This window comes from Anguilla rostrata, chromosome 10 (genome assembly GCF_018555375.3).
Source record: "Anguilla rostrata isolate EN2019 chromosome 10, ASM1855537v3, whole genome shotgun sequence".
Classification (NCBI taxonomy): Eukaryota; Metazoa; Chordata; class Actinopteri; order Anguilliformes; family Anguillidae; genus Anguilla; species Anguilla rostrata.
Genome location: NC_057942.1, coordinates 34544835 through 34557061, shown reverse-complemented (window position 1 = coordinate 34557061; position 12227 = coordinate 34544835). Strand labels below are relative to the sequence as shown.

At 48.5% G+C, this 12227-nt stretch overlaps 1 protein-coding gene across 2 annotated transcripts in view; it reads right to left on the bottom strand.

Moving 5' to 3' along the window:
* The window catches only part of LOC135233291 (ADP-ribosylation factor-like protein 15), a 96308-nt gene that overhangs the window by 61978 nt on the left and 22103 nt on the right, over positions 1–12227 (bottom strand). For both annotated transcript variants that reach the window (XM_064296682.1, XM_064296683.1), the window contains exon 2: positions 365–509. In XM_064296682.1, coding sequence (XP_064152752.1) covers positions 365–509 — 145 coding nt within the window. The remainder of the gene's footprint in view (positions 1–364; positions 510–12227) is intronic.

Sequence of the window (12227 nt, the reverse complement as noted above, 5' to 3'; positions counted from 1 at the left end):
CACCTTCCGTCAGGACTTTTTGGCTGCTTTTAATGGGGGGTAAGGGGGGGGGGACTTACAAAAAGTCCTGGGAACAGTGGGATCATGTTGTGGCTGTGCAGGTATCAGGGCATCCAGGAATCCAAACTGAACTAATGAGCTTCGAACCAGACAGATTGGCCCCCAGACTTGTCAACGGGGGCCAATCTTCTGCATCTGGATTTGTTGGGTTGGGGGGGTTGGGATTTGGGTTGGGTAATGCACAATCAATGTCATGTTTCATATATATATATATATGTATAATATATATATACATATATCTGAGATTTCCTGGGGTGGGGGGCGGCAGTATCAGAGCAGGGGACGGGGTGCGTACGGGCCCTACCTGTGGTGGGTATGACGCAGTTCGTGACTTCGCTGCACAGGCGGGAGAGGAGGCTGGTCTTGCCGGCGCCCGTCAGTCCGATGCACACCACGTCGTACTCCGGCCTCGGCGGGGGCGGTCCTTTGCAGCACAGCGTTCGGAAACACTGGGGGGGGGGCGGGGGGGCGGTCGTGGGGAAAGGGGGGAGAGGGCAACCATGAATATGCTACTTATATGCATTCCTTCTATCATAAGCTCTGAATCCATTCACACGTCCTCTACCGTTACTTCTGTGCCTGGTGACCCAGTTTGGTTGTGTTCACGTAACGGGCACAGGCAGGGAACTGTAAAGAACCACAATGTTCACTTAATGAACGGTTTGGAAGAAAGTGCTGCTGAGAGATTTTTTACCAGTGTAATGGCCTGTTGGGCTGTGGAGCATGGATTAGATATTTAGGCCTGGTGTGGTCAGAGCAATATGCAATGTGATCAGTTCCATGTTCTGAATCATAGTTAACTGTGGGTGAATATTTGTCTTTATCAGACTCCCTGACTAAAGTCACATACAGCTGTGACTGTATCCACTTCTAAAACAGACCCCCCTGTTAGCCTGGCTGAATTGGATGCCTCATAAGTTAGTAGTTTATGACCAAAAGCAGTGGTATAAAATCTAATGCAGATTGGAGGGCACTGGAAATGCAGAAAATCCTCCAACACTTCTCTCAAACAGAGATTACAACACCACCCCCTACTCCCCATGAAACCCCCAATTCCCCAACAACCACCCCCCCCCCCACACACACACACAACCACCAACCCCGCCCTCCCCTTGCCTGAAGGACCAATCAATAAAGTTCTCACTGCTAAGGAAACGGATAACAGAGAGCACAGCCACGCAATCTGAGGTACAAACCCCACTGATTGTGTTAACATTTAAACCACAACAGCTTCATCAAAGCCCTATCTCCATGAGCGTTATTTATTTTAATGATAGCTGGCTGGCACGATCGGAACATTGCAATGTAATGAATTAGGCCTTCAATAAAAGGAAAAAGAAAACAGCTGTTGGATTTCTTTCTTGTTCAGAAAATTTCGTTAAGCGACCAGTTTTGTTTCAAATCTCTCTTCCTTCAACTTTATTGTGACAAATAGGCCTAGTTTTCTGGTTCCTATCAAGACTGCAAAGCATAATACTTTATTACTAAATTCAATATTGACGTTTTACCCTGTTCTGGTCAAATGGTAGCGAGGTCCTTAAGGGGAGAAGTCAAACTGGAAGGTCTGCGGTTGGCAAACAGCGCACGTGCCACTGCTCTGACATCAGTGAAGCTCGGCCGAAGTGACCTGGACATATTTCTCCCTCTTCCTCATCCTCTCTCCCTCCCTCATCTCTCTCTCTCTCCTCCTCTCCTTCTCCCTCTACCCCTCTTCCTCTCTCTATCTCCCTCTCCCTCCCTCTCTCCCTCTCTCAGCAGCAGAAAGGCATTCTGAAGGGTTCCTGCCACCCGAGGTGCAATCGTTCCCATGATACCCCAGCCCCTCCAGCTTACGGTGCAAAAAAATAGGGACGCAAATTTCACAACGGCTGCCGAAGAGGCGACCAGACCATGACCCCGTGGCCCCCGGCACACAGGGTCCCCTGTGAGACCAGACGGCCCCGCCCCCGGGCCCTTGACAAGGTGATTGACGAGGACGCTCGGTCAAAAGGATCTAAGGGGAAAAATAAATATTTCCAAAGGCACACCCCCTCACCTCTTCCCATCCCGACGCTTTCAAGAAGCTCAGAGTCACCGTGTCCATGTCCCTCTGACGGGGGGAGGTTACCACAGACAAGCCGCACACAGTTACACTTCCTTTAAGTGCTTTTCCAGACACATAGATGCCGAATCTTTGTAGAAGCAGAAAAAAACACAGCCTTCTGTTTTGCAAAATGCTATTCATGGCTTTAGAAAGCTCAGTATCTCAGGAACCTCGTTTCATGCAATAATGCTGAAATATATACATTATGAATATAAAATCACTCAATAAATGCCGTGCTTTGGGTCAGAAATACAACTTTGAGGTAAGTTTTGCACCAATATCACCCCGTCCTCCAATACACTGCCTCAAAAATAAGTTCCTTTAAAGTTCCTTTAGAGCCATATACACACACCGCATCTGCATTATAAAGTCAGTTTTCCAAATCATAATTGAATCATTGTTTGTTATGAGACTGGATGTGTATTAATTGAGTTACCATAAAAGGCCTCAAGGCGAAGCTTGGATATTGGCGTTGTTGAGCGGCATTGTGGATGAAACGTTTCATAAAAAGGTGCGCTGTGTGTCCCACACCTCCGCGTTTAAAAAAAACAGCAAGACATCAAACGGCAGACGTAATTAAGGACCCTGGCGACTTGCCAGGCCTGGGCCCGGAACAAAAAGTTTGATGGCGGTACAGCCTGCTGCCGTGACAACAAGGCTTATCTGGGCCAGATCCACTCCGCGGTGCCACCAGATTGCATCTCCACGCGAGCTCCACCTAAGCTCCGCCCACTCGCGTGCAACCTTGCCCTTTCCCCTGATTTTCGGGAGCCCCTCCCCCCCCCCGCTCTCCAGCGTGGGGACTCGGCACCCAAACAGCCCCAAGACTTTCTGACTTTTCACCGATCGTCGAAACCTTTCTCCCCCTAATCCGTTTATTTCGATGCAATGCTATTTCAGATAGCCCTGTTTCATACGGCCCTGCTTCTAGCGGCACGCGTTTTCAAAGGAGGTTTTGATCTGGGCTCGTGCCCCGGCTCAAAGAGACCGAGCGGACGTCTTGCTGCGAGCTAAAAAGCGTCCGCCCAAAGGCCTAGTCCACCCGGCATCACCGACGGCAAACCCAACTCATCCGTCGATAACCAGGTCTGTTTTAAAGGCTGCCGCGTGCGTTCAGAATCAATGACGGTCGCAAGAGGAAACCTCCACACAACTTTTCGCTCTTGTCTTGGATATGAGTAAAGAGGACGATGGAGGACATTACAGCATGCCGGTCTGACAGTACTAGTGCTGAACGTTTCCATCATTTTCACACCAGGTTTCTGTGGTAGCCTCCGATATGCTAGCAATCTTCAGAATAGATTTCCATTGCAACTACACTGTTGAGTAGCTGTTTCATTTTCATATAGGTTACTGATTATGTTCTTAACAAGGAAAAGTAAACAATTTGCGAATTAACTCTTAAATGAGTTCCTCTGGAGGTGTGCGTCTCTCGCTGTTGCAGCCCATATGCAAACACTAACAATTCTGAACATCTTAGAAAGCTGACCAGACTAATACGGCCCGCGACATTCAAGTCTGCTGTTACACAGATGTGTGGAATACGAACGTTTCGAGAACCCGACGCGGGACCTGACACCGAGCAGCCAGGCCATTCCCTTCCCATCCCATCCACCCGTAATCAGAACCACTCGTGGCCGGTCGCTAATACGGCTGGACACGCGAAGCCAGCGGAGGCAGCGCAGAAAGGGGCTGCGATCGCCTCAGGTGCCTGCGGCGAGCTTCGCTTCGCATGCGAGCGAGCGAGGGAGGGCGGCTCGGAGAGACTCCGGCTTCGGAACACAGGGATACAGTGCCCACAGCGAAGAAAAGATGGCGAGATAATATTTGGAAACAATAACAGGTACGGGGGGAGATCAAAGCTGTCTGGGATACTGGAGCTGGGGCGGCCTCCTTCCAGCGGTGCCACGCTAAGCGACTGCAAACCCGACGGCACCTGACGTGAGAGGGAAGGGGGAGGTGCCAACGCACCCCGTCAGCTCCCCGAGAATTTGGCAGCGGGGACGGGACGATGTGGGGCTCTGGCCCTGGAGATGCAGAAGGACTGGAATCCCTCCACCTCACGCACGCACACAAGCACGCACACACACACATGCACGCACGCATGCACACACACACACACACATGCACACATACTCACACAACCCTCAGCCCGGCTTCTCTGCAGCACTCAACCCTGGACCTTTAAATAATACCGTAACGTGGGTCTCCAGTGGATGAAGGACTACGGACTACGAACAGATGTGTGCTCTAAATTTATAACACAGGACCTCCACACCCTACCCTTACCCGCCAGCTTCCCTTGAAGGTGAAGGGGGCATTTGTTCTCATCCCCCCAGAGTTTGTTGTCAGATTTACAGCATATTTACATTTAGGCATTTAGCAGACACCCTCGCACAGCTTTAATTCCGTTTACATACAGTCTGTTCACACAGCTGTGTACTTACTGAAGACATTCAGGTGAAATACCTCCCTAAATGACGCAACAGAACTCCCCCACCAGAGAGCTGATCCTCGTTCCTTGACCATTATACTGCATAGCTGCCCAGTTGTTGGCTTTTAATCTGTTGCAGCCTGGCTCTGACTTTCCCGGTGGCGGTGAGGGGTGGGGGGGTGGGGGGTGCAGACAGGGTGTGAGACAGCAGTACAGAGCAGCTTGACCCAGGTTAGCGAGAGGGTGCAGGAGGAACCCAGTCAACCGGATGACATCCAGCGCGAGGTTCAACACTCAAGGATCCACCGAAAGTCAAACAGCGCAAATTCCAGTCGCTGCATTACACTGTTTACGTTTTCCCGCTGTTATAATTATACCCCAAAACATTTCCTCTGTCTTCTGTGGGAAAAAAAAGAAAATAAATAATGAGGTTTTGAACGGAATGCCTGTTGTGACTGCTCACGGTGCCTGGCACCGACAGTCCGTAACTGCGTGACTAAGCGAGCGAAACGTTTGGCGGTTTGGAAGCAGCTGCGGACTCGGTGCTTCTCATACGCTCCGTGGGAGAAGAAATACGGTGGATTTGCCACACCTTGAAAATGACAGACACCTGAGGACACCCAGCTGGTGAAAATGAGCGCACGGAGATCACCTCTGGCCATGAATCAGAGCCACAGAGACTGAAGAACAGCAGGCATTGTCATTATTATAACAGTAACAGTAGTAGTGGCAACAGCAGCAGCATCAGCAGTTACTATGGTAGCAGCAAATGCATTTTTTATGCAACTGTTTATAGGCTGTTTGAAAAGAATGCTTGTTCTTAGCGCCTTCCATACAGGCAATTAACAAAATGAGGCATATATAATGCATACAGGTATGAGTAAACACAAACTGCTAACCAGCGCCATTCTGGAAAACAAACTTCACGACCCTCCTAAACTCCTAGTCTGGGCCCTCCAGACCTCTAGCCTACAACCCTCTTGTGGCTGACAGAGTCCAAGTGGGGAAACTACAGCACACAGCTTGTTCTCACTGGATCTCAGCTTGTTCTCACTGGATCTTCAGTGGAGACAGGAACACAGAAACACCGGCTGGGGAGCCCATACAGAACAAGAGTGTGACATTACACGTTTAAGGGCATCAGGGTTTACAGGAATGAAATAGGTAGAACCGCCATTTTCAATCCCACACTGGCAGTAAAACCAGTTTCGCTTTTCCTCCGGCTTCTGAACATCGGTCCCACAGGATGTTCGCATGGACTTTAACGGTTTTTTCCATTTTTAAAAAATATTTCTCAAATCTGCCATGTCAGCACCCATCTATGTTTTGCCCAGTAGCCTTACTGGAGTAAATATCACATCATTCAATTCACACCGATGTCATCGCAGATCAACCCTGGACAATAAAACTCGAAAAGAATAAACGCCCTCAAAAATCATTAGCTTCAAGCCACGCTGGAAAGCTTTGGTTTTTTCCCTCAGCATGAGGTCCGGTGTGTCAAAGCCACCATAATTCATGGTCTCTTTCAGCCTTTAACTGGGCCAGGGAGAGCAGCTGAAAGAGAGCATGAATTATTGATAGGCGGAGGAAGTTAACATTGCGCATTTACTGTTCATCCTAAATCACATCCAGGACTCATGTCCTCATGAAGGGGGGTTGCTGAGTGAAGCACGGTACTCGACATCTTCAAAAGGGAACTCGGCTGAATTTTACGACCAGTGTCAAGTAAGGGGGTCGCAGACAGAAGCCGTATGATTTGCTCGGTTTTAAGCCGTCTGTGGAACTCTCTCATATCCCGCCAGTTAAAACCTCCGCATCTCCCTTTCCGTCTCTGTAGCCTTTTTGTCCACTGTATGAAGAAAAATCCACATGGAACAGACAATCTCACAGAGACCCAGCTGCAGGTGATGGTGAAGGGTTGAGTTGATTTGCCCATTACCCAGAGGGGGAAAGTCCAGGGGTCAGAAAGCAAAATCCTGCCAGGTGTTTCTTCCACCCATGATCCATGAGCCAGCTGACTGCACTAATTAGTTTTACCTCCTGGCTGAGGAACTGTGCTAATTAGCAAATCTAGGAGCAAATTCTGGGGAGGACTTTTACTTTCTGAACCTGGACTTTCCACCAGTCCCTTTACCCATATTTGTGGCTGAATACCAAAAAGACAAGCCTACAGTCAACATCTGAGACTGTGAGGAACATGGGACGCATTTCTCCTCATACATTCCACATTCTCATGAATCACAACCATGACCGAATCCTACCACCAACCAAGCGTCTCAAAGTGCAGTTGGCCAGCCTCTCTCAGCTGAAAAATAACTTGAGTTTGACTTCAGCTGGTTTTCCAGGGCTTTCTGGTAAAGCATTCCCCAAAGGGCCTGCTTTTGATTAAGACATAATCCGCCAAACTGCGTCTGTCAACAGATCGCCGCATTCTCACACAGATGCTTGCAGCGAGGTTAGCATTTGTCGTGAAAAGCCAACATGATACGCTCTACTCGAAGTAACAGGTTAAATTCATACTACATCCTTTTTTTCTGTCACATCCAAAGTGCTATGATCAAAAATATTGTGCTAGTAGAGACTTCTGACTTCAAACGCACATGAGGGGCAAGTGAGAAATTCAGCTTCCGCTCTGTTTTCCATCTCATGAATGAGAAAGAAAGGAAAGGAAAAAAAGCCAAGGGTTCGGCGCTCTACCTTCCACGGCAACCAGAGATACCGGAAACAACCTGCCCACAGTGTGCCAAGCCACTGAGCATGCTCACTACCCTGGGACAGCTGGAAACAAGTCCAAAGCAAACTAACAAATGCTAAACAATGCCTTTCTCGCATGCCCGTTTTCAGGTGGGACGAGGTTGGGCAAAGGGCAGGGCGAGCCTCTTTCCCATTTTATGAGAAGCAGGGGGAAGAGGGGGCGAAAGGGAAGGCCTCAGACAGATTGGTTATCTAATAACTTTCCTTCTCTTTCACCTTGGAACAGTTACCAGTGCCAGCCTCCAGCCTAACATGGTAGCTGTGACCCCTGTGTCCGACAGACAGGGAGATCAAAGGCAGGGAACAGCCTTGGAAAAACATTCGGAATGGGAACGAGGGGGGGAGGCCCGGGGAAAGGCGATTCCCACCGAGAGGCGCGGCGGATCGGGTTACCGTCCGATCGCCCCCCCCCCCCCTCCCCCACCCAGACCGGGACGACGGAAAAGGACAACAGACGACACACATGGAACCGCGCTGTCCCCAACTGCCATTGCAACAGCCACACAGCCCTCTCCCTGCCCCAAACGCTTTCAATACAGAACATTACCAAAACACCAGTATTCCCCCCCTTTCTGAAGTACTGTGTGCCAGTCCGGCTGCCCGTTCGCCCGTTTTTCCTCTGTTCCTTTCGACGGGTGCCGCTTTTTCCCACTTGGCTAGACGCGGGAGTGAGGCAGAGTGAAGTGGGGAGAAGTGAAGAGGGTATGGGGTTGTGGGGGCTGTGGGGGCTGTGGGGGGCGGGTGGTCCCATAAATCATGATGTCACTGACAGGAAGGCTGTTGTGAACCATTACCATAAATGTGACAAACGCTCATTTGATGAGAGGCTGGATTTGTCTGGTCCCGGGCCAGTCTAGACGGCCTGTTGAGAAATCCTATGGTGGGGCCTGCTTGTTCCCTCCTAGCACCATCTGGATATGGCAATAAGAGGCAACTGGTTCACGCACCGATCAAAACGAGCGAATCCTATTGGCCGTGCAGATCACATGCACAACGGCCCCTCCCTCACATACACTCATCAAAACACGTCAGTGGTTAAACTTACAGGAAGCCTCACCAGTAAAGCAGCATGCCGTAATGCAATTGCGTGCGCTAGTGGAAATGCACCAGAAACCACTGAGACAAGCGTGCCAACTTTATTTCGGATATAAACAAGGGAAGGAACGCTGTTATCGGGGAGGGGGGGGGTTGTTGGGGGGCGGGGGGGGCGGGGGGTGTGCCGTCCCACAGAGCTCTCTCTGAGCTCAAAGCGCAGACTGGGCCGGATACAGCGCCGCTAAACGAGTTTAATTGGTCTTGAAATGAAGTGGAACTGGAGGGGGACCCGCACAAAAGGCCGGGCCCCAGAGAGTTCAGGCGAGGGGAGCCGGGGACGCGTCCAAAGGACACTGGCATCCGCGGCGGCCAGACGCGCCGCTCCTCCTCGCCGGCTCTATTCTTCCGCTCTGGATTTCTGTGGGGGGGGGGGGGACGGGGGGAGATGGGGGGGACGGGGGGTGGTTCCCGGATTCACAGCTCCAGCCACTTTCAAAAGAAGCCTCGCGCGAGTGGCGAATTCAGTCTGCCGCACTTCACACACTTTTACATGCACACACACACACACGCACACGCACACACACACACACGCAGAAAACCACTGAGCGCTTTTCCCTGTCAAACAAAGCTGACATAATAATTGCGAGAACGGCGCTCGCTAGGCTTCAGTTTTTGAGGTATCAGGGCACGCAACAGCTAGGAAACAAAAGAATGTTGTTGGTGGTAGCTTTCAAACAAAAGTCAATAAAGTTTTTTTTTGTGTGCATAATTTCCCGACAAAACCAAAGTGGGGGGGGGGGGGGGTGACACAGAAGGCAGAAGAAATATTATCTAAACAGCGGGCACTACTGACTCTAGCGTCTCCACATGGCTCACGGAAAGAGACGGGTTCTCTATAGCCTCCCCACCCACACACAATGAGTAAACAATTTATCTGTCTGTAGTCCACCCTGGAACCAATTAGAATGTCATGTGGATTATTAAAAATGGACCTCATTTACAAGGGGGGGGGGGGAGGAGTGGAAGGCGGTGGAAGCTTCTCTACGGGGCCCACCCACGGGAATGTTTTCATGTTTTTCGGGGTCTCTCCTCCCGCATTTGGAGGAACGGAGGCCCGTCGCATTCACACACACAGACAAGGAGGGTACCCCCACTTTACCATTCCCGGACGCAGGGGGGAGTTCTGGGGCAGAATGAGGGGGCCGCCGGGGCGGAAAGGAGGGCAGGTGGCACCAGGCAATTGTGAGGCATTTAGGAATATAAATCTGGTAATTGGGAAAAGGGTGATTAGTCTGAGCGCATTAGCATAACGCGGCAAGGAAAAAAAAAAGAAGAAGAATAAAACCTTCGGTTTCTCGAGCACAATGTAGCCGAGAAGATGTTTTCCGCACCGAGATAGAGGATCAAAGCTGGAGGGGCCCCCTTTTGAAGCCCCCGACCAATACAAATGTCTGAGGGCCGAGGGAGGGGGTGGGGGCACCTCGGAAACGCGGGGGGGCTTACATCAGTACATCAGTTATAACACGTTTTCACACAGCATCTATGTATCAGAGATGGGCTTAATTTTTAATAAAAACAAATCTTCGGGCCCCCTTTCTCTTCTCAAGTGTGGGAAAGTTTCTAAGACAAACACATTTCCATTGACCCCCCACTCCCCCCCACCACCACCACCACCAGTCATTTACAGACCTGATGTTACCAGAAAGAGGGGGACTGACTTTTTTTTTAAACGCCATGTGGGAACTGAGATGAATATATTTCATCTCTTCAATAGCTTTTCACATCCATGAGTCCACGGTTCCCCATTGGAGCTGGGAGCACGAAATTTCCCCATCTACATGTTAACAGGTTACAGTAACACCATTAGTCACTGCAAAACGTGCATTAATGTGGGAGAATAACCCCGCCACTAAACAAAATCGTCTGGTGAACAATGACAAGCGAAGTTAAATGACTTGAATGAAAAAGAAACATCGCCCTATAACGGTCTCTCAAACGAACAGCGCAGCATTCGTCTAGACAAAATCAATGCCTTATCGGGCTTATGAAAAGGACATTGTTAATAAGGACAGCTGACACTACAGTTGACCTCTCTGGGAAAATTTCAGGGGGGCATGGCTGCCCTTAAAACAGCTTCAAATACTAATCTATATTATTTATACTTCTCCAGGCTTTGATTTTGTGCTGCATCAGACATCTACAGCAACATGTCTGTCTGGGGGCCCGGGCAGCTGCCAGTTTATGACTGCTACAGTAAATACAATGTTAATTCCAGTACATCTAATAGGCCTTGCTGCTTTCGAGTAATAATTATCTGGCTTCAATGAAACACAGTACAGTGATTTGTTCCGAAATTACACAGGAAACCCTGCAATATGTTCTTTCTCAAAAGTTAAGCACTGTGAGTGTAAAGGAAATTTCCTCCCTTTCATTGAATTTCAGCCATAGGGATCAAAGATAATCTCATTTTGTATCCTTTCTACATGCTATTATTAAACACTTAGCTATTAACCTGTGAGATAGTGAGGGGTTGACCTCGTAGGACCCATCACTGCCTGCTCCTCGTTTTTCATAAAAATATGCAGAACGGGAAAATAATTTCATCTGTATTTCCTGAAAAGAAAAAAAAAAAAACATCAAGCCAACAAGACTGGCTAGAACATGAAAATCTGCGTACTGACTTCACAGTCCGTGCTGAGCATGCACGAGGGTCAAAGGCTAATTCCAATCAGACGAAGCACGTCACACACAGCACAGAGTGCTCTCAATGCGATTTCCCTGATGAGGTATGGGAGCACATATAAAGTCTACACTTAGACACAGTGTAGTTTAACCGTTTGAAAAGTAGGCTTTAAGGATTTCCTTTTTCAAAATTCTAAGTCAGTGTTCTAGAACTTCATTGCTTTCGGTTACCAGCAGTGATTGTTAATAGCATTAGAATGTTCAGTCAAAAACATTCTAAAAATATATTTATGATCTTATGCTTTAAAGGATTAATGATAGTAGTCTTTATAGAGATGGGGAAAGTTTGTATGACATTCCCGGTTACCCAGTCACTGGTCCGGAATTCTGCAATTGGATATTCCCACTGACCCAGTCACTTGTATGGAATTCCGCAACTGCACAGTAATGACATGGACGTACAATGAGAAAATCATGGCTATCATAACCTCAAGAAACACATGGTTTTGCGAGCAGTATCAGTTGTGTAATGTTCCCATTTGTTTGAAGACAGTCTCTCTGGAAACTCTATTGTTTGTAGTGTGTTTTTTTCTCCCTATCCTCACATGACCTCCTAAAAAAGTTTTTTTATACAAACTGAGCAAGCAAATATTTGTGCCTGTTGGAGGGAAGGTAATCTCTGGGACAACTCAGGCGAAGCAGATATTATCCTGATGCAAGCTCAATTCAATATTTATCTTCAACAGCCAAGTCTACTTTCCAAGTAATCTTCGACCGTGCTGTTGCCATTAGTGGAATATTCATCTAGTATATATATGCAGATGTGATTGGAATGGTGAAGATGTTTAGCTCCTTCCTAGAGTTCATTTTCAACACCGAACTGGCTTCAATATTGTCATATTTAACATGAATATTTTTGTAACAGCATAAATATATATGCAACTGACACTGTCTGACTTTCTTTTGACTCTCCGATGGATTTTTGATTTTATCCATTGACTATAATAGAGGCCTTTAACAGGCCTCCCTCAAGCTGGGCTAATGCTACCAGTTAATTATGCTAATGAGCATATCCCATTTATGGGGGAAAGTTCTGGGAATTCCCCTTCATCCTACAGCGCTGCTTCAAAAAATCTGCCACACAGAAGCTACAATCGGGATATTTAGCATATTTCAGCG